We start from the raw sequence: 26,663 nt of genomic DNA, 5'->3' as shown, positions 1-26,663 counted from the left end.
GCATGCCTCGCTGACTGCCCCTATAGCATGCCTTTTGATATGGGGGCACTAGTGCATGCTCACTCTCGTGCTTGCTCTGTGTGTCCATAAGACATAGCAGAGCACAGCTTGGCCCAGCCCCCTGATCCCTCCCTCCTGCTGCTGTGTCTTAGCCAATGAGGAGAGCAAAAGCCAACAAAGACTTTGCTCTGCAGCACATCTCTGGATCGAGATAGGGCTCAGGTAAGTATAAGAGCAGGTTAGGGGGAGCTGCTTGCAGAAGGTTTTTTTACCTTAATGCAGAGGATGCATTAACCCCTTGGTGCCGGCGTCTCTCATCCCTTTAAGGGGTTTCAGATGCTGGGAGGTGGGGGCGGGGTTTGTGATCATGTGTGATCATGACTGACAGTGACAGCGGTCACATGATCGGAAAGTTTTCCGTTAGCCGCTGGTAACAGAGTTAAAGCAGAGTTCCACCCAAAAGTGGAAGCTCCGCTTGTTTGCCTCCCCCCCTCCACTGCTATGTTTGGCACATTTTGGGGGGAGGGCGAGCGCATACCTGGCTTTGACAGGTACCCGCTCCCATTTCCGGCTCAGTTCGCCGCGGCAAAGTCAGCCGGAAGTTTGTTCCCCCTCCTTCTTCCCGCAGTCTTCTGGGGCACTTCACAGGTTCCAGACAACTGCCAGATCAATCAGGATGCGCAGCGCAACTTGCATTTGCAGTGGGCACCCGGCTGTGAACCCATAAGCTGTCACAGTCCGGTGCCAAGAATTGAAATGCCAGTGCAGGGGGAAGAAGAGGGAGAGAAGGGACAGCATGGGTAAGTGTGTGTTTATTAAAAGTCAGCGGCTACAGTTTTTTTTTTTTTTACACAAAAATGACTGGAACTCTGCTTTAAGGTAAAAAAATCTTCTACCTTTAGGACCACTTAAGGTTACACAAACTAATCTAATTACAGTAATACATCGGTTTATGAATTTAATTCGTTCTGCTGGAATTGTCGTATAGCAGAAAATTTGTAAACCAAAACACCGTTTCCCATAGGAATGTATTAAAAACCAATTGATCCATTCCTGAGGTCAGAAAAAGGTAAAAGTCTTTTATCTGTTCAAAACTCTTTATAAAGTTCACTTTTTAAAGGCATTAATACTGTACAGGGACAGGATTACTCAAGCATCCAACTTCAAATTTTAAAGCTCACATCATCTTTTAAAACATGGCAAACTTTTCAAACAATTTCAACACTCTCTGGAGGAGCAGAGCAACTGGGCAGCACTAACACAAGCAGGTTCTTCTTCATGTCTAGGCTGTTTTAGTAGGAACCTTTCCATTGTCTGCTGCCTCTGGAGCCTTTTCAGCATCCCTCGGAAATGAGACATGACGTTGGTGTCAAAACTGTTCACAAGTCTCTGGGCTAGAGCCTTATCTGGGTGGTGCTGCTGTACAAAAACCTGTAGGTTTACCCACAGTTGGCATGCCTCCTTGAGTTCCCTCCTTGAGCTCTTCCTCACTTGTTTCCTCCTCTTCAAATGAGACCCGCTCCTCCATCGCCTCCTTCTGCAGTTCCACCAGGTCCTCAGTGGTTAGCTCACAGTTGTGTCCCTCCTCCACCAGCTTGCAGACTTCTTCCTCAGTCACCCCCAGCCCCATGGTCCTCCCCAAAGGAAACAATCTCCTTCAACACTGTTGACTGGTGCAGGTGCAAAAGCACCGGAATCAGGTGTCACAACACAGTCTGGCCACAGGTTGCGCCAAGCTGAATTTAGGATTCTATGGTTGACCCCGGCCCAGGCAATGGTGATAAACTGCAGACAGCTCACGATGTCAAAATGGTCTCTCCAAAATTCATGGAGGATAAGGCTTGATCAGTCTGTCATCTCAAAGCATCGCCGGAAAAGCTCCCTTGTGTAGAGTTGTTTAAAATTGGAGATGACCTGCTGGTCCATTGGCTGGTGTAGTGGGGTGGTGTTAGGCGGAAGGAACACAACTGTGATGAAGTTAAAGTCCTCCAGCAAGTCTTCCTCGAGGCCTGGAAGATGAGCAGGAGCATTGTCCATGAGCAGCACGGCCTTGAGCGGCAGGTTATTGTCAGCAAGGTGCTGCTTGACAGCAGGACCAAAAACAAGATTGACCCACTGCACAAACAAGAGGCGTGTGACCCAAGCCTTTGGGTTGGACCACCACAAAACGCTCAACTGCTCCTTCTTCACCTTGTGTTTCTTGAAGGCCCGTGGGTTCTCTGAGTGGTAGAGGAGCAGGGGCTTGATCTTAAGGTCCCCACTGGCATTGGCGCTGAACAGGAGGGTGAGATGGTCCTTCGTCGGCTTGTGGCCAGGCAATGTGGTCTCCTCTTCCATGTTGAAGGTACACGTTGGCATCCTTTTCCAGAAGAGCCCAGTCTTGTCACAGTTGAAGACCTGCTGAGGAAGGTAGCCCTCTGAAATTATGACCTCCAGGAACTCTGTAGCAAATTCCTCATCTGCAGCAACATCAGAACTTGCCTCTCTATGCTTGACCATGCTGTGGATGCCAGATCTGGTCTTGAACCTTTTGAACCACCCCCTGCTCGCCTTTAAGCCTTCTGCATCGGCTGACATTCCTGGCTGTTGGTCAGAGATCAGTGTGCAAGGCCTTGGCTTTTTCGCAGATGATCGCCTTGGTCACTGTGTCCCCTGCACGCTGCTTCTCTTCAATCCAAAGCAGGAGCAACTTTTCGACCTCCTCCAGAACAGGAGGCCGTTGCTTGGAGACCCTGGTGACTCCCTTGGCTACATTTCTCCCAGTTATCTTCTCTTTCATCTTTAGGATGGTACTGATTGTGGATGCACTCTTTCCATACTCTTTGGCAAGGTCAGTCAATTGCAGTCCTCCTTCATGCTTCCTGACGATTTCTTTCTTGACCTCAAGCAGAATCATCTCCTTCTTCCTCTTCCCAGCTTCCGCTGCTTTCTTGGGTGCCATGACACCACAGTCACTAAGTGAGCAGAAAATAAAAAAAATGCTTTACTGTAGACCCACACCCAGTCCAAGAGCCCTAAATCTATCAGTAGCAGGCATGCACAGAAGATGAGCTGGTATGGAAACCACCCCACAATGCAAAACACACAGTAGCAGGCATGCACAGCACATGAGCTGGCATGGAAACCACCTCACAATGCAGAACACACAGTAAAAGACATGCAAGCGACAAAGCTCACCTCCCTACCTTTCCACAGACTCCAGCATGCATGGTGCTAAACCTCCCAGGAGCAACACCGACTCCAGCATGCAGAGTGCTACTGTGTAAACCTCCCAGGCGCAAAACAGACTCCAGCATGCATGGAGATATAAACCTCCCAGGCGCAACACAGACTCCAGCATGCACGGAGATATAAATTCATAAACCGAGGCATTGTTATCAATGGATTTTCATCCGTAAACCGAAAGTTCCGATAACCGAGGCATACGTAAACCGAGGTATTACTGTATATGGCTCAGATAACCTGCATCTGAACACAAAGCCCTTACCACATTCATCTTTGGAAAGTATGAAATAATTGGAACAATTACCTGCATAGAAACTATGGAATGCATGCATCCTCTCAATAAATCAGTGTGTGTTTTTGTATTAGGCAAAAGATATGGCATAATCGGGCATAGTCAGGTTTTCTATTCTGTGGTAGACCTTACAACTAGCTTCATTGCTGGACCTTGTCTATTCCAGTCTGACACTGTTTATTGGAAAGACTCTATGAGCATAACTATTTATTTCAAATATCCTAATTACCTACCCATTGCCTACCCATACTATTCTTTTGCCACTCACTCCATGTACTACAAGTGAAAACATTTACTTTGCCACTCCTTTTATAAACTTGAACCTTTCTTTCCAGTAGAACTTGATGGTGTCCCATGGTTCCCAAGAAAAATCTCAGAACTTGACAAGTGTTCCCACAGGGTTTTAATGTATGGCTCTGAATTGGACGCTGACCATCCGGTGAGTGATACAAATTTATTTTTTCAAAGGAATGCACATTTTTGTTATCCAAGTGTAAGCAAAAAGGATGTGCAGTAAAGGCTATTACTTGAGTGCACTGTTGCACCTTCTACATCTCATTGAGGAACAGAAAATTTCCACAGAGAACTATAAACTCCATTCAGCTTCTTCTGTATCACTAGCTAAAGACAAAAGTGAAAGAATGATTCCGCATTACAAAGCACTGTTGAATCCTCCTACCAGTATGCTACAATTCTCTATAAATATAGCAATTGTGGGAAATCATGGATCACAGTATGATAGAATTTTAGAAAGATATAAAATGACAAGAACATTACACTGAGAAAAAAAAAAAGACTATTAACATGCATGCTGACATCTTGGGTAGAGCTACCCTGAGCAAATTATAGACATATAATAATAATACATACACTACAGTATGTGCTGTAATTACAGTTAGTTCCAGAACAAGTGTATGTTAACCACTTTAGCTCTCACACCTGTATACCTTTAAACCCTCTATGGATCAGAGCAATTTGTACATTTCTGCTATTGGCCTATTGATTTTTTTTTTGTTACTGTAGATAAAAAGTGCAAATTTGATTGTATACAAACATCCAACAAATAAATATTTTATTACAGGTACTTATAGTGTTGTCAATTTACACAGCACTTCACATATGTATTGTGCATTCAGTCCCTGCCCTCAAAGAGCTTACAGTCTAAGGTCTCTAAACTCACATTCATACATACTAGGGCCAATTTAGACAGGATCCAATTAACATACCAGCATTGAGTGTGGGAAGGAACCAGAGTGCTCCTTTCACATAACCTATAAACCAATTGATCAAGATTAAAACATGTCATTTACTACATACAAGATTAAAAGCTTGCTATAAAACAATAAATGCAGCCTATAAATATTAGATGTTTCACAAATGTCACTTACAAACCAAATGGAGAGTCTTAATGCAGACCACCCAACCAACAGAAAAAAAATCACTTTTGAAAGCATCTCTGCCTACTGATGTTATATCATCTAGGTTTTACCTTAATGGTGAAATAAGGGTGTTTGGCTGTTACTTATGCCCTTTAAAGCGATTCTAAAGGTTCATTTTTTTTTAACTAACTTACCTGCTGTGTGCAGTGGTTTTGCATAATGCAGCCTGGATCCTCCTCTTCTCAGGTCTCCCGCAGGCTCTCCTGGCCCCTCCCTCCCTCCGGATGCCCCCATAATCAAGCAGCTTGCTATGGGAGCACCCACTGCTCCATGTGCCCATACACACGGAGCCACGGTTTGGCCTCACCCCCTCTCCTCATTGACTGACTGGCTGTGATTGACAGCAGTGGGAGCCAATGGCTCACACTTGCTGTCTCAGCCAAGGAGGAGGCAGAGACCTGGGACAGCCAAGGCTGTCATTAACATCACTGGATTGCGATGAGGCTCAGGTAAGTATTCAGGGGGCTGGGGACACTGCAGCACACAGAAGGTTTTTTACCTTCATTCATAGAATAAAAAATAAAAAACCTTCATCCTTTACAACCACTTTAACTATATTTCACTTTCTGGTCTCTAGAGGAACAGGTGATGTAGCCAGGGCCTCAAAGATGCATCCTGAGAGGGGGAGCTCACCCAGCGCTTTCCTGGGAAATCTAGTCTATACACTGCATGATCTTGAGAATTCTTGAAATTAGATTTTCTTTTTCTTTAGTCAGATGATGTCTAGTGTGACATTGGCAAGGAGGGGGGGGGGGGGGGTCAAACTCCAGAAAGTATGGGGTAATTAAATCCTATGCTCTTGGCCAGGGGGAGAGTGCTCAAGATATGATGAGATAAGATGGTGGCATAACTTTCTTTATGATGGTTTGGGCAAGGTCTGCTTTAATATGGGTAGCGAGGCATAGATAGTTTGTGAACATCAAGTATAAGTATTAGCAATCATTCTTTGTAAGTCACAGATTCCTTTGTTGTGTAATTGATCTCTGCAATCCAGAGAGGAAACACATGCCCTATAGAGAAAAATGCCATTTCAGTTTCCTGTTGCAAGACCTCCTTCTACTCTGTCTGGGGTTTTCGTATGTTCAGGAAGAGTGTCCTGCTCCTAGGGCTAATCCATTCTCCTCTTGAATAGACTCCTGCAGGTACAAGTGACATCAAAGATCAGTTCAGTTTGCACAGCAGTTTATCCACCACCATCAGAGCTGGTACAGGCTGCTGTTTAGAAGTATATTTATGCATTCCCATGTGCACCAACAGCTTCCTATTTCAAATCTGACATTTTGCCAGTCAACTAGGTTTTCTTATCTTTGAGAAAGTCTTCAACAGCCGAATGTATACACTGAGTTTCTTGATGTCTCTATAAAAAAGGAGCCCATAGTGAGATATTTGTCATAGCCACTAATTAATTCAAACCTTCCTGAAAAGTCTGAATATGATTGCTGATAATTTTAAAAGTACACTTCTAACTCTCATCTGCTGACACCTCTTTGGATAGTTGTGTTCTTGTGGATTCAGGGCATTATTCAAAATAAGTGTAAAGCTGGCCATATATGGATCGAAATTTAGCAAGTTCAGCAGGGACTGGCTGAATTTCAAACCATGTATGGGTAATGAGTTTGTACAGAAGTCAATCTTCCAATTGCTCTGAGGCAGAGGGCATAGCCCTTGAAACGCATCAGCTATGCCCTATCTGATGGACAAAAATCTGGTGGTGTGATGGGAATTGTTACATGCACTTGACTTTTATTCCTTTGTGAGTATATTGGAGTGTATTTTATTTAATAAAGAGTCCTACTGTAATGCACTAGGCTAGTGTGCCTCCTCCTTCTGCTTGTTTTCTAGTACTGGATTTCCCCGAATTGAAGAAGGCAGCAAGGCCTAATAGAGCATACAATGGATGTTGTCAGTGGTAGAGATGTCCAGTTGATATCATAGATAACACGGAAGAGTTGCCCACTCTAAACCTTATGGGGACTTGATTGTGTGGCGGGACTTGATTGTGTGGAGGGTTTCCTTACCTGCAGTGCTGTCTTTTGTTTTGTTGTATTCTATACAACCACCCTGTTGGATTTTCCTTGCTCAATCAGTGCTGCATGCTATAGCCTGCAATGCTGATCAGTGTATTCTGGTAATGGGGAAGTCTTCCTACTGTCAGAATACAAAGACAGAGTAGGGAGGAGTCTCTCATCCACATCGACTGTCTGGATGGGGGAATCAAGTCAGTTTTTTTTGTTCACTCCAGTGGTTGAACGAAAAAAACAAAACAAACTAACTCATCTATGGGCTGCTTATGATAAGATGAGCAAACTTTATCCTGTAGCACAGTTGCTAGATAGTATATGTACCCTCAATGTTTGATTTCAGTTGTTAAATGTTCTTTAAAGTGTATAGGTAGCCTGAACCTTATATTCAGTTTTGGATAGAGCAGGGAAGTGTTTTTTTGAGTTATGTTAAATCTTGTCTGAAAGCATCAGCAAGAGGAAATCTACAAACTGAAGGGAATCTTTCTCTTAAACAGTCGTCACCAGACCATGTGTCCCCATTGGAAGATTGTTCGTGTGACAACTGTAAAATTTTGGATTTCCCATCACTTTTGGTGATAATGGTCACCAGGACATATATAGATGGTGAGTCTTACCAGTAAAGACACAGCAATAAAAACTTGACAAAATTTCTAATCCTTCCGCACTCTATCCAAAAGCCAATATACTCTTTAAAGAAAAATGCCATCTAAAACCTTATTTTATATTTTCCTTGATGTACATTGTGGAATCGCTTTAATGCAAGATTCTGGTCCCTTGTATAATATCCTAGTTCTGAAGTGAAATTTCAAACTATTGAGTTCCTTAACTGTCAGGTATGCACCTACTGTATGTGGAAATATTTACATGCAGGCAATACAATACTAGAAAAAAAGTAAGTCCAAGAGCTGATCATGTGATTCAATGAAAAGGAATCCAAACAATTTATATTTAAAACATATAGGATTCTGTGCAAATAGGATTTGGCTAATGGGGAAACCAGCCAAAGATAAAATAATAGGTACAGAAATATTACTGGTGAAATTTGTGTTGGCATTTACTCATTTTTATTTTAAAAATTTACTCAATGTGTAATTTTACTTCAAACAGTGCAGCCTAGAATTTTTCAAGCATATACAAAACTGAAAGCTGTGCTACTGGTTTGTGTGATGTGTGCTTCTTCAAATGTGTCAGCAGTTTGAAGTGTGAAGGCTTATCGAATTTAATTTCAGACTCAAAGTGGCAATTTCCTTTTCAACTGATATTTTTTGCTGCGTGTAACATCTGGAAAATAAAAGGGGTTCAAATTAAGATTGATATCTCCCATCTTTTGTCGAATAATGAAAAGCTCATTTGTATTCGGAATATAACAAGAAATGTATGCAGAACACCGACATTTACAGCACTGCTGCTTATTGCGAGCGTGTTTTATGGCTGGTTTTAAGCCCTGTATGTGGATCTTTTACAGCGCTGAAAAATTGCACTGTATATGCGCAATACTCTTAAATAACAAAAACAGACTTTTCTGAAATTTGCCGTGATATTTCATGGTTTATAATGCAGTTAAATCACTTGACATCCTAATCTGAACAGACATAAAAATGTAAAGGATGCGCTGGAACTGTTTTTACTCAAAGCTCTGCTTACAGAGAAATTTCTGTGTGGTGAGAAAATAAACTTTGCATTATTAGAATATAGTTGGTGTGTTATAGCATATTTAATGCAGTTTGTCAGAGTTCTCCAGGCTGGTGCATTTGATATGGGGAAGTTTAAAGCGTGGTTATCAACATCTGCTTCAAGTACATCTGCTTGACCTTGGATCTTTGTCTCTGCTTGAATATATGTTAACTGAACTCCAGATAAAATACATATAGTTGCATTTCTGTGCACCCAGTCCTGAGACAACACTTAAACCCCATATTAAAGTGGATGTAAACCTCAGACATGAATATGGGCAATGCATATCTCTCTATAGTATGTACTTGTATATCCAGAGCATTAAGTGTCATTTCGGTCTGCTGCCTCATTCCTCTGCTATCTGTAAGAGTAGCTTCTGATAAATTTTCCTAACATCAAAAGAATAATGGTGAAAGGGGAGGGACCTTCATCAGATTGACTGCCTCAGCTCTGTTCCTGTGTGCTGTGTGGAGGGGGGTGTGTGTCTTCTCTCCAATCAGCTCTCAGAGCTCTCCTCACTGAGCCCTGCAGTGTGTAATTTAAGCTCTCCACCCCCTATTCTCTTACAACTCAAACTGTATAAATTCTGGATTTTGAAAAGATGCAGAGAAGAGAAAACCGCTGATAAAAAGGTACAACATATGCAGTTGGATTTGTTTCATCTCTGTTTATCACCTGTGACCAGTCACTTCACTGGGTATTTATAAGGATTTCCAACCACTTTAACTTTCAGTGAACCCTAATTAGTTTTATCAACGTAATTCCCTTCTTCCCTTTTTGCTATTTTTTCATTTGTACGAATTTTGTATTAGTTTTTGTAGTGGCAAATTATAGAGCTCAGCGAAGGGGGGCAGGCACTTTGGCATCCTTGCCTTGGATGCCAGGGGACCTTGACCTGGCATTGCTTAAAGAGCTTTTAATTGAAAAAAAAAAACATTTGAGGATATGCTAATGAAAATAGAGATGTGTTAATGTGTGCCTTTTACTTATGCCTTGCGTTCAGCTGTGAATTAAAAAAAAGACATGGTCAACTAAGCTGGGTGGATGGAGGTTAGAAAATGAACTGACTATCCAAATGCTTTTATTTTGTCTCAACAGACCATAGGGATAAGTGTACTTTTAAAGCTTCAATCACAATTCTCAGGCTTTCAAATTTGGGGGAGTCTGGATATATTTCTGGTCCACAATCATCTCTTCATATTATTGTCTATGCATAGAGATGAATGTATTATATGTTTAAAAATCCATATGTATAAAAATACCCCCAGCCATATGATTTACAGATTGGCTCATTACAGCAATCCAATTTCAATCCTGACATAGATGTACACAACTATATTACGTATTGTGATTTATAATCTATGGGTTAGTTCTGCATGGAAAGCCAAAACCTAAAATAAATGTGCTAAACTTCCCAGTTCAGCTATACATCCCTCTCCCCAATGTTGTTGACCCAGGTCATTCTCCATGATTGATGGTAACCAACAGCCCACTTGTCCAAAGATCAAGTTGAAGTATACAAATTCAATGATAGGGTTTTAGGGCTGTCAGTGGATTACTTTATAAAAGAATAGCTAACCACATGTTGTTTTATAACAAAAAAAAAGCTGGTTGTACAGTGACAAGGGAAATCAATCAGTCAACTGTGAATACTTTGCAGGAAGTCAGCAAGTCCCCTCAATTTACCTTTATTATTTTTTTTTTTGTTATTTCCTCACAAGTGCTTCTATTCAAATATCACATGTGCTGCCAATAGGACTCCAGCTCTTTGTCATGTTGTTCTGTACTAGGCAGCTTCCTTGGCTTGCTGTGTTTGACAACAGGGAACATTCAGTGGGTGTTGCCTGCATATTCATATCGCTCAGCAGTTATTGTTTCCAGTATACCAGATTAATGGCCACAAACTGATTTTAAAGCCTGATTGTAGCTTCGAGTTTTAAACATTAGGAAAAAAGAATAAAGAGTTGCAGTTTTAAAAGTCTTATTATTTTTCCTTTTTATTAGCACTCCAAAGCACCCTAAACTTTCCTTCCTGGGTAAGAGGAAGAAAATAGAAGTCTATCTCCAGTGGTCCAACATGCCCCCTAAGCCCTCAAAACTACCACTTTGCAATCAGTAAAACTCAAATTCCCTATTCTCTTAAAGTTCAAGGTTGGCTTTGAACCTAAGCCAACTTTAGGGTCTCCGTTCCGGAATCTATGTCTCCCATTCAGTGTATTCCACTGAGGGTGAAGGTCAGGCTAGGAGTCCACCCTGACTCCATGTAATCCACTGAACAAAGAGAAAAAATTCAGCTACTGCACACCATAAATCCCAGCATGTAATAACAGCCTCAGCCTAACTCCATCCAGGCCACACCCCCTGACATGTTTCACCCCATACTCAGGGATTAATCATGGACTAAGGCTGAAGCTGTTATCACCTATTACACACTGGGGTAGATTTACTAAAACGGGTGCGCTCTGGTGCACTCTGGTGAAGCTGTGTATGGTAGCCAATCAGCTTTTAACTTCAGGCTGTTACATTAGGCTTTGGCAATAAAACCTGGAAGCTGATTGGTTTTGGACTGTTCAGTTGTAGTAACTAACCCCAGCTGGGCTTGTATGGTGTATGGTGACTGAGATGTTCAATTTGTTGTTCAAGGTTGGCTTAACGCATATGTCTTGTGCAAGGTCATATATGGCAATCTGGTGCGTTACAGTGCCATTCCTTTATAATTGAACCCTGACTCACAGTACAGTAGGTGCCTTTTGACCTGACCTGCTTCACCCATACTGCATTTGCCATGTGTTGTGGCCTGTACATAAAAAAAAAATTTGCAGGTTCATTTTTTCTGTTGCCATGCATTGACGCAACATAATACCACATGTTAACCAGTGGGCTGGAACACAATACAATAGAATACTTCAGTTTGAAGGGGGCCTTAGAATTCAGTACATTTGACATGATGTGCAATTTAAACAGAAAAAGATCACTCAAGGCCTAGATGATGAAACTATGAAAAGTAATTTGTGAAAATGTGACAAAACCTTACAATGCCACAGTGATATATTTGCAGTTATTCTGTAGAAATGGAAAGAGAAAAACAGAAAATAATGGGACAGCTTTGTGTTGTATTGTAAATTCTTTTACAAGGACATATTATATATTCCTTTTCAATTGCTGGTCAGCGTTGGCAGCTACAACAAAAAATAGGATCTGATTAATTAAAACTGGAAAAAAGAAAAGATGCACAAAAATGACCAATAAGAACTTATTTTGAATGCTTTCATAAAATGGATGACTATGAGCAACAGTTTCCCCTTTGTGTTCTTTTTTTTTTACTCCATTTTTAATTAATCTGCTTCCTAGTATGGCATCAGAATCTGTCTTTGTACAGTTCCTGCACACATGCAGTCTGTTAATAAAGGGTTTTGTTTTCTTTATAAGGTACGTGACATTTAGCCATTTAGATATATGTTAAAGATTTTTCCATTTCCTTGTACCGGCATAGGATGTATTTATTCTCCTTGTCACTAGGATAGCTTAGTGCTGTTAAATATGTCCATTAGAATTGTTTATTCAAATAATAACTTCTTCATGGGCAAGACATTAAAAAGATTTTAAAGCACAAAAAATCTTTAGGTTGTTAGTAAGCTGGGGCCTAGAAGAATGCTACTGAAGACCTCATCTGACCTTTCTGTAACCAGTTTGGCACTGCAGTAAGGGAAATACTTCATCCAACTATTTTGTTCAGGTCCCTGTGATCTGTAATGGTTTGTTTACACAGTGTTTCTTTTAATCAGATTGGTCTTTTTTTTTTGCTAACATTGTTTCTTTTTCTCTATTTTGTCCTTTGTTTTCTGAAGGGATTTAAGGACAATGTTTACCGGCAAAGAAGAAAATATTTTGTGGATGTTGCTATGAATTATAAATAGTAAGTTTAAGTATGGCTGATTTGTTGTATGGTCTCAATAAGTTACAAGTGGAACTACCGCAAACACATTTATTAGTTTAGGATGGAGCAGATGAAGGGTTGGAGCTTCTGTCATATTTTTATTGCTGTTTGTGTCCCTGGTGGAAAATTCACTCTCACTTTCTATCCCTGTGACCATTGTCAATGGAACAGAAAGGGAAGGGATATTTTACAGTTGTGTTTGGCACATGAAAAAACCTTGTGGCTTGAGCTTCTATCAATATGTAGTTCTGTTGTATTAAATGAATGCCGATCTTAACCACTTCACATCCTTAGGGTGTACCTGTATGTCCTCAGGTTGACGTGGTTATACTGGGATCATTAAATAACAATGAAAACTCTGCACCACAGGCAAAACCAAAAGAAACAAAAAATAAGGAAACACAGATGAATGTGATTATGGCTGCTGCAGTTTTCAAAATGTGTCTGACTACCACATTTGTGAACCCTATAAATGTGTATATAGATCTTACTGACTAAAATGTGAATCAAGATTACACATGTAAAAATGCAAAAAATAGAAAAATAAATGAACAACACCAGAAAATACAACTAATGTCCAATGTATCAGTAAGTCCCATTTAAACGATAGTTGCTTGAAAACCAAAAGATAGGTGAAAAGGTGCTGGAGCCATTAGTAACCAGAAAAAAGCTTCCAAAATGGTGAACACTAACTTCTTGAAGACATCCATTTACAGACGAAACTAGTTGAGACAGTGTTCCCCAGCCAATAAATTACATCTCATGCCTGGAGCACAAGCCAGCTTCCGGCCTCGGGGCAGTGGCAGCCATCTTAACCACAAGCGCTGTATGTACCTGGTGCTGGTCCCTAGGCACATATACATGTGAGTGCAGTGTAATTGTTAGGTTTTATGTGATTTAATAAAGTTGGCTGCTTTGTGCAATGAACCTTTTCCCTGATACTAATTTTTGAGTGGAGATGTATTGTATTGGAAGAAATTGCATCCTGGTACTGTACATATGAATGGTCAAGTTGGTGACAAGATACATAGTGGGTCCCACCAAAAAAGCTCAGTGAGACTTATCTAGTAATAGAAGGTCCATCCATTGTGGTGAGTGCAAATCCATGTGGGGTCACCTGGAGCACCTGGAAGGTGTTACCTGTTTTTCATTTCTACAGGAACCAACACCTGTTCACCTATCTTCTGATTTTAAAGCACCTATTTGAATGGGACTTACTAATACATTGGATATTAGTTGTATTTTTTGGTGATGTTCATTTATTTTTCTATTTTTTGCATTTTTACATGTGGCAAACTGTTTAGTAATCTTGATTCGCATTTTGGCCAACGCTGTCTATATATATTTATACTGAGCTCATAACTGCAGCCATGATACTTGTATGAAAACTTTCAGCCAGTGATGGGCTTTACTGTAGAAGTGATCCAAGCAGCTCTACAGACACCCAATCACTTCTACAGGGTGTGGAAGGGGATTCCCCTTCTGATGACGCCCACTATTTCTGACTTGTCCAGTAAACAGAAGAAAGGAACGTATATCTATACCCAACCCTCCTCTGTGTCATAAAAAACTGGAAGTGACATGGATTTCATCACTTCCAGCACCAGACCTCCTCTGTGACTTTAAACTGGTAACCTGAAAAGGATTTTAAAGTGTCGCCTATGGAGATTTTAGGTACTGTAGTTTGTTGCAATTCCATGGGCTTGCCCAATTTTAAAGTGTTACATGTTAGGTATCTATTTACTTGACATAACATTGTCTTTTATATTTTATTAAAAAAAATTGGGCATTATGAAGTATTCATGTGCACTAAAATTCTTTAAAGTGTATATTTTCCTGAAAATTGGCAATTTAAAAATGGCTGCACAAATATTGTGCAACATAAAAAATTGCAACAGCCACCATTTTATTCTTCAGGGTCTCTGCTTTCTCAAAATATATAACTTTTGAGGATTCTAAGTAATTTCTCAGCAAAAAAAATAATGCAGATTTTAACATGTATGTGAGAAATGTGAGAATTGGCCTGGTTTCAAAGTGGTAATAGATTCTTGTTGCTTTTATTTAGTGGACAACCAATTCCAAGAGTGGAGTACACAGAGGAAGAGATAAAAACATGGGGTACAGTGTTTAGAGAACTTACACAGTTGTATCCAACTCATGCTTGCAGAGAGTATTTGAAGAACCTACCTCTATTAACCAAATACTGTGGATACAGAGAAGATAATGTACCACAACTGGAAGATGTGGCAGCATTTCTGAAAGGTGAGGCTATAATTATATCTCTATGATTATGATTTGTGAACTTACTTTGTACAGATCACCATACATTTGCTTTCTTGAATTCTGTGACACATATTTACTATGCCCCGTGGGTAGGAACTGTTGTGTCACATTTCACAGAGCCTGCCTTCTGAACTACAAAGGAGGAGTTTCAGGAAGCATAGTCAGTGCTGGAATCACAGTATGCAGTCAGCAAGGTACCATGGGATATGTCATCCTTAGAAGTAAGCAACAGAGGGGATGCTGCAAAGCAGGCAGGGAATAAAGGAAATAGTGGAAGGAGATAGCGGGCAGACAGGCAGAGCTCACAACCTGAAAGGAGATTTTTCAAGTAATCTTATATTGGGTTGTCAAAAATAACTATTGTTTGTATTGCTATTACAATGGTGATACTATAAATTGAAAGTGTATGCTGTGACCATAGAATTCCTTTAAAGTGGACTGGAACAGGACAGGGGTTACAAATCCTATATACATATATAAAACCCTGTTTCCAGAGGACACTGTTAGCATTTGAAAAAAAACAGAGGCCCTGTAAATGGCTGTTTATATTTTTATTTAGGCAATAGTGTTATGGTCAGTGTTGGGACAAGGTCCTCTGGCATCCAAGGTGAGAATGCCAAAGTTTCTTTATCCTTCCCTGTTCTATCCTTGGTAAACAATTCCTTGTGTGTAACTTGGCATGCAGTTAAACCCTCCTATTCTGAAGTAAGATAGATTGAATGTAATCTTAAAGCTTTAATCACAGAATAAAGTGGGTGAAACTATTAGGAAAAACAGTTGAGAAATACATAAAATCAACGTAACAACATACAGAAAACACAATGAATAGTTAGGATAAAGTGGTTATCACTAGCGATGCTGCCTTAGGATGCAAAGGGATGCAAGTTCTAGTCCATGTGGTCTGATAGCTGGTTCCTTCTTTTTCAGTTACTAAGATGGAGTCTGAGCTCCCAAGATGCATCTTTCTTTTCTGTCAGAATTATGGGAACTTTTATTAACTCTTAACTAAACAGTCTCTAGTTTCTATAAAACAGTACATTTATTACTGGCTCCATCTAATGGACACATTTTATATTGCAGGCAGGACAGCCTAATATATTGCATTCCCCTGCTGGAGGCAGAACATTACCCAATCCCCACAAAAACTAACGCAAATGTAAAATTTGAATACAAATTTTAAGCTAAGTGTAGGGAATGAAGGAGTTATTCAAATAATAAAATTAGCTACAAATTCTAGAGCAAAAAAAAAAACTAGAATTAATTACAAATGTTATCCTGTAATTTGTTTCCTTTTTAAAGACACTAGAATCTAGTTTCTGGTACAAAACGTTTTTTTTTACATTTGGAACTATAAACACAAACGAAAGAATCCATTATTAAATATTTACATGCAAATAAAAAAAAAATAGCATAAAAAATACTAAGGAAAGAAGAGAAAGAAGTTGATAAAAACTAATTAGGATTTCCTGAGTGTTAGATAAGGGCTAATATATTGTTTAAAAAAGCATTTATTTAGGTATAACTGGCAAAGAAATTAATTGCTGCAGTGCTTTCTGGCATTATACTGCTTCATAGATCACATTCACAAACCAATACTGTATAGGGTGTCTCTCAATAGGTATCTGAAGCCTTGCATTATATTTTTTGATGCATTAGGGGCATTCTTTAGCATTGACTTATATAAAAGTCAATATAAGGTTGGCTTACACCTATGCTTTGCCATAACACACATCACTCTATAATTCCATTTATTTAGGATAGAACCCTACAGTGGATGACATGCCATACTTTGTGGTGCGCTGCATTAAAAAATACTGCACAGATCTTTGATGTCCCTCACCATGCAATAGCAGACATTTTAAATGAGTGGCTGCTTTGAGACAAAACTAAATTCCACATAGGATGGGTGGATTTTTGCCATTATAACATTTAGTGTGCCTAATTTCCAGCAGTGGCAGTTCCAGGATCCTGTTGTCCCCCTTCTCCCCATCCATTGCTGCTGTCACCTACTTCTCTCAGGTCTTAAGGTGCTTGTCTTAAGCCATTGTATATCCATTGATGGTATAACACATGAATATGTCAATAATAAGTCAGGATGTATAATGCACAGAGTGTGTACCATGTAGTGTAGGAAAAGGACCACTGCTAGGAGCTCAGGGAAAGCATTGTTTGGAAAATGAGAATTTACAAGTCTGTTTTGCCAAAAACTTTAGCTTTTTGCAGTTTTTCACAGCAGGGTTTATTTTCTTTTTCAATGCAACTTTATGTTAACATGTTAAGTACCACACATTATGTGTGTAGTAAAACACTGCAGTGGATTAGAAAAGTGTGGGCAAGGCCCTAAATCTGCACATTGGAGACTCCTGTGGTAAGTTTCAAGGACTGGCACATGGAGATGACTAATATCTGGGTAGATGCTAATTTTGCTCAGTATACCATTATCTATGTTAGCCTAGCATTCCCACATACCATGACCAGAGCTGGGCCAGTGCACAGGTGGAATCAATGGTTGCTCTGTTGGGTGGTCACAGCTGTAAGTTCTTACAGTTGAGGACTAAATGTTCAAACTATTGTGCCTTTTTTTAGGGAATGACTGCTATGGGAAAAATTGATAGGCGTGCTTTAAAATTGTGGCGTTGCCATTCATGGCTAAATCGTACTACCAGTAATTTATTTCCATTATTAGTAGGTCTTCTATATAAAATCTGGGGACAAATAAAAGTGTAGGCAACCACTCAGATTCTGACTGTCATGGTTTAGTGCAAATAAAACCTAAAAATCAGCAAATATTTGGTTACTATGGTCACCATCATATTTTAGCTCTCAATTTTTATGTATGAGCCCCATTGTTTTTCTACTATAAGCAGTCTAGAAATGAAAGTCTTTTGTATTGACTTCTTAAGGACACTTTTATCATCATTACCTGCAAATTTTTTGATTTAGAGCTGTAGTCCACAACCAGTGGCTTGGGAATGCAGAGTGAATCTGTTCTTATCAGATTGATCTGAGACTTTCCAGAACAATCACAGTTTAAACACATACAGTATTTGCATGCTGATTTTGCATGATCTGCTATATGCATATTCGGATAAACCATGACAAATCTGGCAAGCACCTCTTTTCATCAATCTGCTCACTGTGATTGCTTTGACTTGCAGTGAAATCTAAATTGATTTGCTCATCTCTACTTAGGGACTGCTCTCAGCTGTTTTTGGTGTGGCTCTTCACATCTGCTGCTAACTGCTGTAGAGGACCTGCAGCATATATAGAAATTTCATATCATTCGATTGGTTAGGCCTTTTCATGCATGGCTAAATGTATGTGGGCACCAAGCTTTTTCTAGTGTAGGGCACTATTAGTGCTACAGCATACAAAGACCTTTTTTAAACAATTGTGTGCTACTAACTTTGTAGCAATAGCTTGCAGAAGATCCTTTTTTTGTTCTTTTCTGCTTTCTGCCCTTCGGCACAAAACCAGTTTTATATAGACATTGTTTGATGAATTTGGTGACAGAACCCAACCAGCTTGCACATAGCCATGGCCTCATCCCTATTAAACACCATTGGGATGAACTGGGGTGCTGATTGCAAACCAAGTTGTTTTGTCCATATTATATATACTGTACATTATGTATAATGTTTTAATATTTCATTTGCTTGGGACATATCTTATATTCATACTTCATGTTTTTGTTTTGAGCATTTGGTATGTATCTTACTGACATGTTGTTATGTTATAGCAACAGCCTTTCTATTTTCCCATGGTGTCATTGTCACATGTCACTGTGTGGTGTTTAATTTACTTTGTAGTAGGGGTAAACAAGGTGTTTCCATAACATACTGGCAAAAATATTTCTACAGCTTTGAAAATGTGATCATTGGCGTTTGAAAAACAGCTAATGCATTGATTGGTGGCATGTTAAACTGAATTGTGCATCCTTTCCGTACTACACACCTAGGTGTAAAGTAAATATTTTTTCCTACATAAACTCTGTCGACATGCTGTTTCTTGTTTTTTCAAAACATGGAAATCTTGAAAGCTCTGTGCAGCAGGAAATTCTATATAATAATTCTACATATATATAAAAAATATATATATTTTTTTTCTTTTTAGTATTGAATGGATTGAGGTAGGTTGGAACCCTTAATAAAGGTTCCAACCTTTTTTCCACTGTGCTAGAAAAAAAATGTGCATTTGTAGTGTCCTCACAAGACAGGATGTTAGAGGAAATTTCCCAAATGATCATGAAGATAGCTGAGTTTCTAAGCCTTCCCCACCAATATTGAACACAAAAATTTTTTTTGAGGTTTTGGATGAATTAAGTTGCATGGATTACTTTCTATTACTTAATATGCTACACGATGCTGCCATGAAGCCAGTATAGCCACTATTCCAACATTTATCAGTATTAAGATGTTGGGACTTACAGGGACAAAGTTGTTTTCTGGTTCAGTACTATTTCTGCTGGATGCATAATCAGGATACACAATTCTTAGGTTGTAAAATACTATTATGAAACATTGGTCCCTAAGCAATAACAATTCTTTTGACATCTCTCTGAGCTATGTTGCTCTATCCAGCCACTATCCTGGCTTCTGCATGAGTCATACCACATAGGCTTTTTGCTGTACTTGTGTTCCTTCCACATGAGTGGTTGTCTTTTTTGTTGGCCCCTGCGTAGGCTGGTATGGTTGTTGTTTGTGTTAAGTAATTGGATGGTGTTTTGTACTTTTATACCTTTGAAAATCACAAAAAAGAATTAAAAAAACAAACAATTTTTTCATCAAAAAATTGTATGATTACAAAAGGCAGATAATATTGGAAAGCTGTTTTTAAATACAGGACATGTGCATGTATATTATGTGTAATCATTGGATTATTGTAAACTATGCAAAAAGATGGTTAGGCTGATGGAAGCACTCATGACCGATGACAGTGTCTTTTTTCTGGCCTGTTGCTACAAAGAAAATATCATATTTTAGGCCAGGTAAATCATGCATATAGATATGTCATATTTACCATTTCCAACCAGAACTTTTTCATATATTTACCACCTGGACGCTTTTAGTTGCCTTGCTGCCTCCCCACTGAAGGAGTCTACCTTGGATAAAGTCTGTGGACAGATTGCATCAGATGATGTCACAGCCTTCCCTTGTGACAGTGTTTGAGCGTGGTGACTGGTGGCTCAGATCCAAGGACTGTTACATGGGGGAAATCACACACTTTCCCATATCTAAAAGCCGCGGCCCATTGGAGCGACTGAGCTAGTGCACATATGGAGCAGAGAGATGGCAAAGGGTCAAAGATGAATAAGTATTCTTTGGTGAGGGATGAGAAGGGCTATTGGAAGGACACTTTGCCCTGAATATGGCCATTTTCAAGAAGCATTGTGCAGTTCATAGGGTATGACTGTATCTTTAATCTGGTGTTTCTAAAAATGAGTGTATCTGAAACACGTTAGGAGCATACCTTTTTGTTATGCCATATTTTCTAGTTTTCTTAATAGACTTATGATTTAGGTGGATAAAAGATACAGTAGAGGGATATGCTTGGGAAGGTGCTGCTCTGGTGGTAGCAGGAGTCCATTTTTGTGGAAAATTAATTTAATCTTAATGATGTAATACTTTGTTATCTGATTAAATGACCACTCTTGTGAAAAATATTTTATTCTAAGAAGTGCATGTGGTGAATGCATGTAATGGTATTATTATATATATATTTATGTTTTTTTTCACATGCCTTTATACATTTATAGATCCTCATATGCATATTTATTATTTATGTATTAGAAGATTCATACGTACGTATACTGTACTTCTCAGCACCTCATTCTGTATTTCAACTAACTTGAATAGTAATATTCCTGGATAAAGTTCATAGGCAGTAACTCCTATTTTATGTTAGTGTTGGGATGGTATTGTGGTAGTCCTTACACTCCACCCAATTCCCTTTTGGGAGAGTGTAGGAGCAAAAACCTCCACTCTCTGTGATCCCATTGTGGGAGGCTGCTGAAGCGATCATGAAAGTTCACTGTACACTTGTCAATCCAACTTCTGGTTCAGTAAGGATTGGTAAACTGCAATAATAAATGTTTGCTTTTGGGTTCAATACCACTTTAAATATGCACTTTAATAATTATATATACAAGTCCTCTTCATACTTAGCAATGCTTTAATAAACAGTGACTGTTTTCCCCTCTCACTGCAAGTCATTCGGTCTCTTCCAGCTAGTAGAAAACAATCTTTATTGTCTTTATTCTAGTAATCCATTATCATTGTAGTCCTACAGTAATGATGCTTATTGAACATACCTAACATAACCCTAATAAAAATATTGAATGGTGGGGATATGAAATGTAACACTTTCATTTAGACAATGTGTGCGCAATGAACAACTGGAAATTGTCACACTGAAAATACAGTACATCTCATTTTTCTTTTAACCTGATAAATAACTTTAATGACTGCTTAACTTTTTTTTTTATTCTGCCTGAAGACATTCTAAGTCAAATTAAATGAAATTCTAATTTTTTGATCATTATTATGGACACTTCCTCATATGGCCTCTGTGGTATCTGTTCTCCTTTGCTGTACCTTAGATTATCTTAATTAGTGTGAAGAAAATGCATATGGCCTTCTATGTTTAACAGCCTAGGGCAAGGATTTTGATATACAAATTATTATTCACCATGACTTGGGTGGCAAAAGAACTAAAGAGCTTCATGCTATTACAGAAGCATAAAAGACCCAAGGCCTTTCCAGCACCACTGGAAACAAATGCATTTGATTTTTCAATGCGGATGCACAGGAACAATATTTTCAGTCCTAAAAGGATCATTTCAGTGGACAAAATTCCCTGTATTACTAATAAGCATTTGTAGATTGTGTTTCCCCCAGCATTTCACTTGATGTGTAGTGTAATAAACATTGTTTGTCATTTATTTAGAAAGATCTGGATTCACTGTGAGACCAGTGGCTGGCTATCTCTCCCCAAGAGACTTCTTAGCTGGACTAGCTTATAGAGTGTTTCACTGCACCCAGTACATCAGACATGGATCAGATCCTCTATACACACCTGAACCGTAAGTATTTTGTGATTCTAAATTGTAGCATGAAATCAAGCAGCAGAGATTAATATGCAGCTGAGGATGCAGCATTTAAATTATAGCACATCCAATTATGCTAGGGTTCCTCTGTGCACAATACGACTAATGAACAACATCTGTCATTTTCTATCCACAAAAATCAATAGAGGTTGGGTTCACTTGATTATAGGAAAATACATGTTTCAAATTCTTTTTCCTAGATGCAGTTATTTCTTTGTACTGAAGGCAGCGCCCATGCATCACTAGTTAGACTCTTATGTTTAGACTGCATCTACAAACTAATTTAAGACTAACACTTTTGTCTAGAGCCTAACCTTTGGGATTTCACATGGGTAAGAATCCAAGTTTTGTGTTCAAACTAGCTGTCTTTCACAATGATAATGATCTGATTTAACTGAGTTTTGTGCAGTCAGCTGAAATTTTTTATATATTCCTGGAAGGCAGTCAGAAATATATTTTATGGAAAATGACAGAATATGTCCAAGAATCTGAGTATGAAGAGATTAGTACAATGAAAAAATATTAATTATAATAACAACAAATACAAGTATATGGTCTGTTGCACTGCTACTAAATTACAAAGCTGCAGAGTAGATTATTTTTTTTTCTATGACGAGGTACAGCATTTCACCTAGACCCTGCTTGAGAACTAGATATCAGGCCCCTATCTCTAGCTGCAACACATAATCCTCTGCGCTCAAGTATGGCAACAGTAGCGTAGGAAGATATTCTCAGCATCAAATATTTATACCCCATAAACATTTCTTTGGCCCTTAGGTATCCACTAAGCCTTGCTACTCTTCTCAGACTTGGTAGTCCATGTACACTATATTGCCAAAAGTATTGAGATGCCTGCCTATACGCGCACATGAACTTTAATGGAATCCTAGTCTTAGTTTGTAGGGTTCAATATTGAGTTGGTCCACCCTTCTTCAGCTATAACAGTTTCAACTCTTGTGGGGAGGCTGTCCACAAGGTTTAGGAGTGTGTCTATGGGGATGTTTGACCATTCTTCCAGAAGCACATTTGTGAGGTCAGGCACTGATGTCGGACAAGAAGGCCTGGCTTGCAGTCTCCACTCAAAGGTGTCCTATCAAGTTGAGGTCAGGACTCTGTGCAGGCCAGTCAATTTCTTCCACTCCAAACTCGCTCATCCTTTACTTCATGGACCTTGCTTTCTGCACTGGTACGCAGTCATGTTGGAACAGGAAGGGGCCATCCCCAAACTGTTCCCACAACATAGGGAGCATGAAATTGTCCAAAATGTCTTGGTGTGCTGATGCCTTAAGAAGTCCCTTCCCTGGAACTAAGGGGCCAAGCCCAACCCCTTAACCACTTCCAGTCCGGACACTTTTTCCCCCTTCCTGACCAGGGCAATTTTCAGCTTTCAGCGCTATCACACTTTGAATGACAATTGCGCGGTCATGCAACACTGTACCCACATGAATTTTTTACCATTTTTTTGAGACAGATAAAACTTTATTTTGGTGGTATTTATTCACCGCTGGGATTATAATTTTTTTTGCTATGTAAATGAAAATGTCCAAAAATTTTGAAAAAAAGTGTTTTTCTTATACAATTTTGCAAATAAATAATATTTCATCATACATCCTGGCCAAAATGTATTCCGTTATCTTTTTAGTAAAAAAAAAAAAAAAAAGCCAAATTAGTTTATAACCAAAAATGTATAATTTTTAAACCTTTTTTTTACATTTTTATTTTTTTTTAATATTATTATTTATTTTTTACATACTGTTACCATAGCAGTACAGTGTCACCATCATTTCTCTTTCTCTCTGTCTGCATTCTTGCTACCATTGAAAACTATTGAGTGAGCTGTGATTGGTCACAGCTTGTCACATGGTACAAGGCTGTTGTGAATAGCCTTGTACCATGTGACCTCTGTGATCATTCACAGATTTTACACGTAGTAAGCAATGATGTCAGAAGTGACATCTTGCTTACTACTTTGCATGTGATCACTGATTGGCCAATCAGTGATCACATGATTGGGACCTCGTACAGAGGTCCCGTCGGACTATCGGTGTTTCGCTGTGTCCGGAGGACACAGTGGGCATCGGATCGCGGTGCTGTGCGCTCCCGGGGAGCGCGCGCAAGCAGGGTGTGGGGAGGCCGTTTATAAATTGCCACCCGACCCTGCAGTGCCACCGTCCGGCTGTTTATATACAACGGCCGGTCGGGAAGTGGTTAAAAACAACCCCACACCATAATCCTCCATCCACCAAACTTTACACTGGGCTCAATGCAGTCAGGCAAGTACTGTTCTTCTGGCAACCGCAAAACCCAGACATGTTCATTGGATTGCCAGACAAAGAGTGATTTGTCTCTCCAGAGAAAACATCTCCACTGCTCTAGAGTCCAGTCATGGCTTATTTTACACCACTGCATCTGTCGCTTAGCATTGCACTTGGTGATGTAAGGTTTGGATGCAGCTTCTCTGCCATGGAAACCCATTCCATAAAGCTCTCTGTGCACTCTTATTGTGCTAATCTGAAGACCTCATGAACTTTGGGGGTCTTTAACTATTGACTCTGCAGACAATCGGTGATTTCTGCGCACTGTGCGCTTCAGCATGTGCTGACCCCACTCTGTCATTTTACGTGGCCTACCACTTTGTGGTTTAGTTGCTGTTGTCCCCAGCTGCTTCCACCTTGTTATAATACCACCAACAGTTGACCGTGGAATATTTAGTAACAAGGAAATTTCATGGATGGACTTATTGCACAGGTGGCAACCTATCACGGTACCACGCTTGGATTTACTGAGCTCCTGAGAGTGACCAGGGGCGGACTGACCATTTGGAAACTCTGGCACTGCCCGAGGGCCTGTGGTCAGTAGGGGGCCCCCTGAGATGCCCCTGGTACATTTTTAATAGGCTTTTTTGAGTTTGGGCAAGGACACAAGGGCCCCATGATCCCCTATTGCCCAGGGGCCCCATGAGTTGTCAGTCCATCCCTGAGAGCGACCCATTCTTTCACCAATGTTTGTAGAAGCAGTCTGCATGCCTAGGTGCTTGATTTTATACACCTGTGACTATGGTGGTGATTGGAAGACCTGAATCCAATGAAATGGGGGGGGGAGGGTTGGTGTCCCAATTCTTTTGGCAACATAGTGTACATTTCCTACAAAAAAACGTAAATAGGGTGCACCAGCCTAGCACATTAACCACAACACCATTTATTAAAAAGATAAAAATCAATGATTATACTCATAAGCTGACATAGCTACAAGCTTATCACAAGTGTCCAAGGGAGATACGACCAGAACTCCTGTACAGTAAATGTATCCAAATGAACTGGGAAGATGCCACAAGGGCTTACAGATGCTGACACTTTTTGAGGGTGCCTCCTTTTCTTCAGAGCTGTCCATTTGTGAGTTTAATCATTGATCTTTCTCTTTTTAATAAATGGTGTCATGGTTAATGCACTAGGCTGCTGCACCCTATTTATCTTTTGTATGCCCTATCCCTAGCTACTTTGGACAGCTGTCCACCGCCATAAATTTCCATGATCACTGATGATTGTAATGCCTAAAAAATCCTCTTTTTGATATGAATGACACTATTGCTTTTAACTATATTACTGATATTTTGGGAGACGTGGCTGAATGTCAGCAGTGTTCAGCAAGTGACTGTGACTGTGAAGGTTTGCAGTATTAATATTAACAAGATGCAGGGTTTTGGGGGACATACTGGTTCCTTTGACAACTATTTCTCAACACACAAGTTCAGCCACATTCAGACAGAGGAAACATCATACAGGCAAAAGATGAGCTGAACTGCCCTGGGTTTGGTTTGATCAGGGTTCTGTTCAGATGCTGAACCCAAACCTCATTGAAATCAATAGCAGCTGAATGTCACATTAAAAGGGGTGTGTAACGGAAACCGAACCCCGACTGCACTAGGGTATTTCCGTTAGACTCCCGCTTCCATGTCCGAACACAGATCCACGGACACCACCGCTGGCCATACAAGATGAGACAGCACCAGACTTGAAGTTAACCAGAAAATAGACTGCTTTATTTTAACACAAATGCAAGATATATACACAGGGCGGGGCAATACATTTAGTAACAAAAGACACACAGCAGCCACCCCCCACCAAGCCAATACACAAACACATACATCCCATAATAGTTTGCTTCCAAGCAAGACACCCAATAGAACAATGGAACAACCACATGGCATTAAACAATGAACAACCCCCACCTATACATGTCTACAAAATAGCAGAACATTTCACTCTCCACCCCTAACAGGCACAGGGTGACTTACACATAAGAGGGATATGGGGAGCTGAGACAGGGGTCTCCCCACCTCTCCAAACTGAGCTGTGTTCCATGGGCCCCCCACCCAAAGTTACCCAAAGGTGTAAATAAAATAGCAGGGGGGTGGGCACTGTCCTAAGAATCATGCATCAATGCAAAAAAAGTTAAAAAACTCCAATCAGTCATGAGCATTGCTTTTTAAATGCTTAACGTGAAACATTCCAAATTCCTTTAAATTACATCTCTGGGGTGCCCTAATCCTGCCTGTGAAAGGGCGAATCTCTGTGATGTACAGAAACTGCTGCAGCAGCAGCACCGACATTTACAAAGGGAAATAATGTTTAAAATTGCAAATTACATTTCATTCTTGGTTTCTTTAACCGCTTGAAACACTGCT

At 39.8% G+C, this 26,663-nt stretch overlaps 1 protein-coding gene across 1 annotated transcript in view; it reads left to right on the top strand.

Moving 5' to 3' along the window:
- Positions 1-26,663, top strand: part of TPH2 (tryptophan hydroxylase 2) — a 288,043-nt gene that overhangs the window by 58,005 nt on the left and 203,375 nt on the right. The window contains exons 4-7 of the mRNA XM_089674199.1: positions 3,856-3,956; positions 12,503-12,570; positions 14,657-14,853; positions 21,820-21,955. Coding sequence (XP_089530325.1) covers positions 3,856-3,956; positions 12,503-12,570; positions 14,657-14,853; positions 21,820-21,955 — 502 coding nt within the window. The remainder of the gene's footprint in view (positions 1-3,855; positions 3,957-12,502; positions 12,571-14,656; positions 14,854-21,819; positions 21,956-26,663) is intronic.

The sequence above is a fragment of the Staurois parvus genome, unplaced genomic scaffold (assembly GCF_062004578.1).
Source record: "Staurois parvus isolate SC_StPar_1 unplaced genomic scaffold, SC_StPar_1.0 ptg000147l, whole genome shotgun sequence".
Lineage (NCBI taxonomy): Eukaryota > Metazoa > Chordata > Amphibia > Anura > Ranidae > Staurois > Staurois parvus.
This window is presented reverse-complemented; position numbering and strand designations above follow the sequence as displayed.